Below are 7,733 nucleotides of genomic sequence, written 5' to 3'. Positions count from 1 at the left end.
GGCGGCACAAACATACCCCCCACCTTGAAAGACTCGGGTTTCAATCTTGGAAGAGGGCATATTTTCGTAAATCCTCTCTTGATAATACCTTGGCTGGTTTTTATAGAAGCAACATGCGCAATCTCATCTGCTCCAGGGTGGATTTCAAAAATACGGCCTAGCTTCCAATGAGTAGGCAATGTTTGATCGTCTCGAATGACCACTAGGGCTCCTTGTTGAAGTTGAGACTTGTTGCTTCGCCAACGATGTCGTTGTTGTAGTTCTGATATGTACTCACGACTCCAACGTCGCCAAAAGTGTTGACAAAGTTGCTAAGCAAATTGAAATCGTGAAAGTTTATTTATTTTGATGTTATTTAGGTCTTCGTCTGGTGCAGCACTTAAGGGACGGCCGATTAAAAGCTGTCCAGGGGTTAGACAGGATAAGTCGTTTGGGTTGGAGGAAATTGGATATAAAGGCCGCGAATTTAAAATCGCCTCTATTTGGCACAACACCGTGGTGAACTCTTCGAATGTGAGGATTGCGTTAGAAAGAACATGTTGTAAATGATGCTTTGTACACTTCACACCAGCAAACAGCCAAAATGGGAAGAATAGGGAGGAATGAATTGCCAGTGAATGCCTTCCTTGGTGCAGTCGCTAGTGATCTGATCAGAATTTGTATTAACAAATTTGGAAAGTTCTCTTTTAGCACCTACGAAGTTAGTCCCGTTATCCGATAAAATCTTTGAGCATTTTCCTCTGCGGGATATGAATCGTCGTAGGAATGAGTCCGTAGATAAACTAGAAACTGCTTCAAGATGAATAGCTTTAGTCGCTAAGCAAACGAATAAGCTAACGTAACATTTTTCTCTTTTACTTCCCCGACCTTTTCCTCCGCGTATGATAAAAGGACCTGCATAGTCAACACCTGTGATAGAAAAAGGACTAGAAGGTATGGTACGTTCTCGAGGAAGTTCACCTATTTGTGGTTGAACATTTTTTGGCTTGAATCTAAAACATGAAAGACAATTTCTCACTGTAACTCGGGCTAAATTGCGTCCTCCAATAGGCCAAAATTCGTCCCTTATATGTGAGAGCAAAAGCTGTAGACCTGCATGTAATAAAACCTTGTGCCTGTATTGAAAAAGCAATTTTGTAAACTTGTATTTAGAATTTAACATTATAGGAAATTTTTTACCATAAGCGTAACTAGATTCTTTGAGACGACCGCCTACTCGTATGATTTGATCGGAATCCAAAAATGGAGATAAACTGGATAATTAATTTTTTTATTTCAGCTCGTGACCGCTAGATAGTTGTAAGACTTCCTTAGGAAAACATTGACCCTGAGATATTTTTGCTAATAAATTGGTTGATTTATTTAATTCACGCAAAGTTAAAGGACCTAAGCTTCGTTTGTCTTTAGGAAGTCTACAATTTTTTAAAAACCGATTAATATATCTCATTGTCCCTTGCATTTTACAGAAGCTCGAAAATCTATCGAATGGAAAATTTAAAGAAGGTTCATAAGTTTTACTTGCGAGTGATTGTGTCTTTAATTCGGGTAAAATGGAAATTTCAATATTGTTTTGAGTGGGCCAATTCTCTAATTTCAACCAATCGGGTCCTTTACACCACAGACCGCAATTTAGAATTTCCGATGGATGAAGACCTCTCGACACGATGTCTGCCGGATTGTCATATGTTGAAATATGTCGCCATTCGTATTCTTTGGTTAGGGTTTGAATTTCTGATATGCGATTTGCCACAAATACCTTTAAAACGTTTGGACTAGTTTTGAGCCATGCTAAAACAATTATGGAATCTGGCCACAATACTACTTTCTGATACTTGAGATTCATGGAAGCGATAACCTTTTCAACTATGCGGGCTAGTAAGAGAGCAGCGCATAATTCTAACTTGGGTATAGTTATTTTCTTTATAGATGCCACTTTGGACTTAGCGCACAGCAAAATTACTTGTACCCCGCCTTCAGCGTTTTTACTTCTGAGAAAGACGCAAGCTCCGTAAGCCTGTGATGAGGCATCTGCGAAACCATGCAACTCGATATCTTTGACATTTTTAACAAGCGCTTGACGCTTTAAATTTAATTTGTTTAATAGGGGCAGTTCACCCTGGAATCTTGTCCACGCATTGACAAGTGAATCTGGTAACGGATCGTCCCAAGATATTTGAGCTAACCAAAGACGTTGCATTATAATTTTTGCGACAATTGTGCATGGACTAAGAAGACCAAGCGGGTCGAAAATTTTTGAAATTATAGATAAGACTACACGTTTTGTTGCTCTTTGGGATTGAATAACTAAATCGTTTTCTATATTATATGTCAGACAGTCAGTGTGACATGCCCACATTAGACCTAAAGTTTTTGCCTTCTCGTTAGGACCTAATTCTAAAACTCCGCAATCCTGATCGGTTTTCATGTCTTTTGTAACGTCTGAACTATTCGAATAATATTTTCTAAGTTCGAAACCTCCTGTTTTTAATATAGATGAAACTTCATAACAAATGTTCTTAGCTTGCTCGATAGTATCGGCACCAGTTAGTAGGTCATCGACATAAAAGTCTTGCTTGATTATTCTCGATATTTCTGGCTTTGACTCAGCATATTCATCGGCTAATGCGTAAAGACAACGTATAGCTAAGTAGCTTGCTGATGATTGACCGTATGTCACAGTGTTCAGAATGTAAGTAACGAGCGTTCAAATAAAAACGTGGTCGAAGTTGGCTCTGACACATTGGACGTAGGGAGTAGCTTATAGCGACCAACTTAACCTCATTTCTCAATGAGCTGTATAGCAGCTGTCAGTTTCAATAACGTTAATGACTAATATAACGTTACTTTAAAGAATAATCGTGATAACAATAACAAACAATTAAAGGAGCTGCGGAAAGTGTCCCCCTCCTTGTTATAACAATAAATTAAAGCAGCTGCTGAAAGTGTCCCCCTCCTTGTTCCAAGCACTTTTCACACCTGTTCCTCAAAGAATTAAAGACATTTTCTAAGATGCTCGGGGTATTGTTAATTTCACGAATCTTGTCTATAAGTCGAGCCTGCAGATGGTTTAAATCAGGAATAGGCAGTTCAAAAATAGTGTTTTTAAGGTAAGGCCACAAAAAGAAATCACACGGCGTAATATCACATGACCTCGGTGGAAATTCATGTTCAGCATTGAGACTTATTAGTCGATTTTGGAAAACTTCCCTCAACATATTCATCGTCTCGCCTGCCGTATGTGCCCTTGCGCCATCTTGTTGAAAGTAAAAGTTTGTAATTTCGTTTTCTTCCAGCTGGTTAACAAAAGGAGCGATAATTTCTTCTCTATACCTTTGCGCAGTAAGAGTACCATTAAAAAAAATAGGTCCATAAATCCTCCTTCGATTGAGAGCACACCAAACTCCAATTTTTTGAGCGTGTAGAGGGCCCTCGACAAAAAAGTTATCTGGTTTTTCAGAAGACCACATTCTCATATTCTGTGAGTTTACGTAACCACTTAAATGAAACCAGGCTTCATCAGAAAAAAAGGTGATATTATGAAGTTCACCGTAGTTGTTTAAAAACCATTCACAAAATACAGCCCGTCGCGGAAAATCAACTTCATGAAGTTCTTGCTGACAAGTTAAACGATAGGAGAACAAACGCAAATCTTTTTTTAACACTGTGTGGCAGGTACCGACTGATACTCCCACCATTTGTGATAAAACACGTACAGAAGTTCTTGGCGCATTTTCCATTATTTGTTGGACATTTTCTTTTAATTCTTCAGTCCGCTTTTTAGGTCGGCCGCTTCCTTCTTTTCTTGTTACACTGCCCGTTTCACGAAAAACATTAACACAACGCTGAACTGCACTTTGAAAAATTTTGTACTCAACAACGCCGGGAAATTGATTTTGAAATTCTATGAAACATTCCTCAATAGAATACTTCCATATTCCATCAATCTTGCGTCCATTTCTAAAGTAGGACTCTATGATAAACACTTTTTGTTCTTGAGAAAACACCATTTTAAACGCTTTTTAAAACGAAAATATTCAAATTGATAGCGGCGATATAGCACTTTGACAGATGACGTTTAAGTTCATTTGCTATACGCTACGCCCTACGTCCAAATTTTCAGAACCAACTTGACCACGTTTTTATTTGAAAGCTCGTTACTTAGCGCTTCAGATGTGTGGAATCGCCACACAATTTTTTGTAAATGACTATGTGCCTGTGCAATTTCTACTTGCCTGTACATCTTTGCAATGTCCGCTGAAATTACATAAGCATACTTTCGAAATATGATTAATATTGAAAACAAATCATCCTGTAATACCGGACCTACTAATTGGATATCGTTTAGTGACATTCCGTTCGAAGATGGCGCTGAGGCATCAAACACGACTCTTAATTTGGTGGTTATGCTATCTGCGCGTAATACTCCATGGTGTGGAAGAAAGTATTCAACACCCGCGGCTTTGTCAACGGATTCTAATGTCATGTGCTTTAGATCTATATTCTTGTAAGAAATTGTGATATAGAAATTTTAAATCTTTATTTTTATTTAGTTTTCGTTCTAATGCGTAGAGTCGTTTTTCAGCGACAGATCTAGATTCACCTAAATACTCCGGTTCCCTTTTCAAAGGCATTTGTACGCAAAAACGACCTTCTGGTGTTATAGCAGTTGTGTTTAGAAATATTTGTTCGAACTGAATTTCTTCAGCTGATAATGGTTTTAAAACTGAGCATTCCTCTAATTCCCATAATTTTGCTATAACCGTGTGTAACTCTTGATTGTTTAAGGACAGATTGCACAAAGACCGTTGCTGTTGAATGTTACCCACTGGCCCTGCTATGATCCAACCGAAAACTGTGTTTTTTAAGGTGGTAGGTTTTTGTTTGCCACAATGAATTTCACCCGGTTGTAATAATTCCCAAAAAACGTCGCCACCTAACAGAATGTCTACTGGACCTGGTTTATAAAATTCGCAATCTGCTAGAGGTTTATTTTCCGGTATATTCAGAGAATTTAAGTTTATTGCAAAATTCGGTAAATCACCTTGAATTATGTGAGGTAGTGTAAAACAAGTTACTAGCTTTGTAAAATTTGATAATATAGGAGAACGAATCTCTATTGTACATTGACTAAATTAATTGGAACGACTATTTGCTAAGCCACCTATCTGTAAATTTACCTCTTGTTCATCTAGACCCAGTAATTTTACAAATTTGGAAGAGATGAACGATGATTGCGAGCCCCCGTCCAGAACTGCTCGCCCTGTATATTGTTTTCCGTTTTGACCTATAACTATGACATTAGCGGTAGCTAAAAGAATGCACTTTGCGCCTAAAGCTTGCAAATTATTGGTAAAAGAAGTAGCAGCTAGAGTGCTAGTATTTGAATTTGTCGAATTGTCAACTTGATCTGTGCGATTTTGTGAATTATTGTTGTCCGACCTGATTTCTTGCGTATTGATCTTTGTTGTACTTGTTGTGGCCTTATGGTTCTACCTCGAATTGGCATCATCTAAGTGTAGCAGAGAGTTATGCCACTCTTTGCACTTTCTACAGTGTCCTAATCTGCAGTTATTGACTGTGTGCCCTGTTCGTAGGCAATTTGGACATAGCTTTGATTTGTTTACAAAGTGTCTGCGTTTTTCTACGTTTAAATCTAGAAATTCCTGACAGGTATAGATTGAATGATTATTATTGCAATATGAGCATGTGAATTCTCTGCTGTTAAGTGAAAGAAGCGATTTTGAAGCTTGACCTTTTTCTCGAAAATTTGAAAATTTGTTTTGAACTTTATCTGATGGTTTTACGTTATTTTTTAACTCTAAAGTTTCTAGCGCATTAGCGCGGTTTTTTATAAATTCTTTTAGTGTTTCGAGGTCTGGTAATTTCTTCATGATTGCTGTGTGCTTTTCCCAATCACGCGAAGTGTTATTGTCTAGTTTTGAAGAAACTACAAAAATCAATAACGTATCCCAATTATCTGTTTTTTGCCACAATTGATTTAATGATCTTATATGTTTTGACAAATCATCAAGAAGTTTACGGATTTTCAAACACGATTCTTTTTATAGAGAATCTAGTGAGAAAATGGCTTTCACGTGGTTGTGAATTAATAATTTGTTATTGTCGTACCTTTCTTTCCTCGAGCGCTGACCACGCCACTGGATAGTTTGCTGCAACAATTTCTAGATTTTTGATTACCTGTGCCGCGGGCCCTTCTAGAGACGCACGTAAATAATAAAATTTGTCCATGTTAGTTAACGCATTATTTTGATGAATGAGAGATTGAAAGGTATCGCGAAACTCGAGCCAACTCTCGTAATCGCCTTGAAACTTTGGCAATGGTATGTCTGGCAATTTTATTCCATTAAAACTAGAACCATTTCCCCTGTTTGTTTGTTGAGAAGCTTGGTCTGAATGTATGGCATTTTCTAGTGCGCTCGCGTTGTTGTATTTTTCTAGTATAGATTTTGCAGTTGCCACGATTTCATAATAATTGTTTTCAAATTCGCATCGTTTTTCGTATTGTTCGTCTAGTTTTGATTCGTCAATGATCGATTCAAGTACTGATTGAATATCTAGAAATTCAATGAAAACATCCTCGATTTTTATTAATCTTTCGCGTAATTGAACGTACGTTTGATCACTTAAAACATGTTCTTGTTCTTTCTCTGTTATAGCTGGCATTGAAAATGTTTCTAAGAATTTGGAAAAGTTTGTAAATTGTGCTATTTTTGATCCGCGTTTGCGAACAAATGTTGCAATTGTTTCGTTTGCCATTTTGTTTGCGACTTATATTTGAGGTTGGATTGGATAGAAGGAATGGACTCACCAATGGTATAATTTGTTTCTTGTTTTTTCTGGTTCTTGATATTGCTCCTTATATGTGGTTCAAAGTGGCCATGTTCTGTATTGAGTAGACTGTAAGTATTTTGAAATTTTGCACTTTATTTATTAAATAAATGTAACAACGTGTTGGTGTATTGAAAGTAAAAAGGTATCTATCTGAGAGTGGCGTGCTTCGGCGAAGTTGAGGACAAAAAAGAAGCACTGCTTCTTTTTTGTCCTCAACTTCGTGCCTCTCGATTAGTGGAAATGTGCGCATGCGCTTTGATGACAGATAGAAAGATATACAGGGCGGCACAAACATGCAGTTTTGTGACAAATTGAGATAATTACATCTATATCGCATTATACCCATCTATAAATATAAAAAATATCGTTTTTGTTTCTTTAAATTTAAAAATTTGTACATTTTAAATTTCTAATATTGTGTCACTCTTATTTTCTTCGTCGCTATACTAGAAAAAACGCCGTATGTGTCTGATGCAGACTTATGTGCATGTATTTCATTAAGAGGTACATAGTATAAACGCCGCAAGTGACCACATACGACTTTCTTCTCTAGCAGAAGTGTTAAAATACTATGTTTTTAACAAATTAAATTTGTATGTGTTCACATGCGTTGTTTTAAATTAAACAACAATTAAACATTATTTGCAACACAATAATATTAAAAATTGTAAAATACCCTGTAAAAATATCCAAAACATTATGTATATGATGTACAGGGTTATTCATATAACATTTTACCTCCCTTAACTTTTTAATTTTTTGAGTTAGACAAAAATAGTTATGATAAAAGTTGTAGGAAATCTTTCTGTGAGTGTAATGAGTTTATGAAAATGGAAATTATACAGGGCGTTCCAAAGATATGCACCAAACTTATGTTTTTT

General features: G+C 36.8%; 1 protein-coding gene across 1 annotated transcript; it reads right to left on the bottom strand.

The window, feature by feature from the left end:
- Positions 1–562: 562 nt before the first annotated feature.
- LOC108916207 lies at positions 563–5,041 on the bottom strand (the record flags this gene model as incomplete). The annotated part of the gene is made up of 3 exons (XM_018722414.1): positions 563–693; positions 1,519–2,619; positions 4,601–5,041. Coding segments are annotated over 3 exons (1,673 nt in total), but the record flags the coding sequence as incomplete, so codon positions are not given.
- Positions 5,042–7,733: the final 2,692 nt, after the last annotated feature.

The sequence above is a fragment of the Anoplophora glabripennis genome, unplaced genomic scaffold (assembly GCF_000390285.2).
Source record: "Anoplophora glabripennis isolate ALB-LARVAE unplaced genomic scaffold, Agla_2.0 scaffold1739, whole genome shotgun sequence".
NCBI classification, from domain to species: Eukaryota; Metazoa; Arthropoda; class Insecta; order Coleoptera; family Cerambycidae; genus Anoplophora; species Anoplophora glabripennis.
This window is presented reverse-complemented; position numbering and strand designations above follow the sequence as displayed.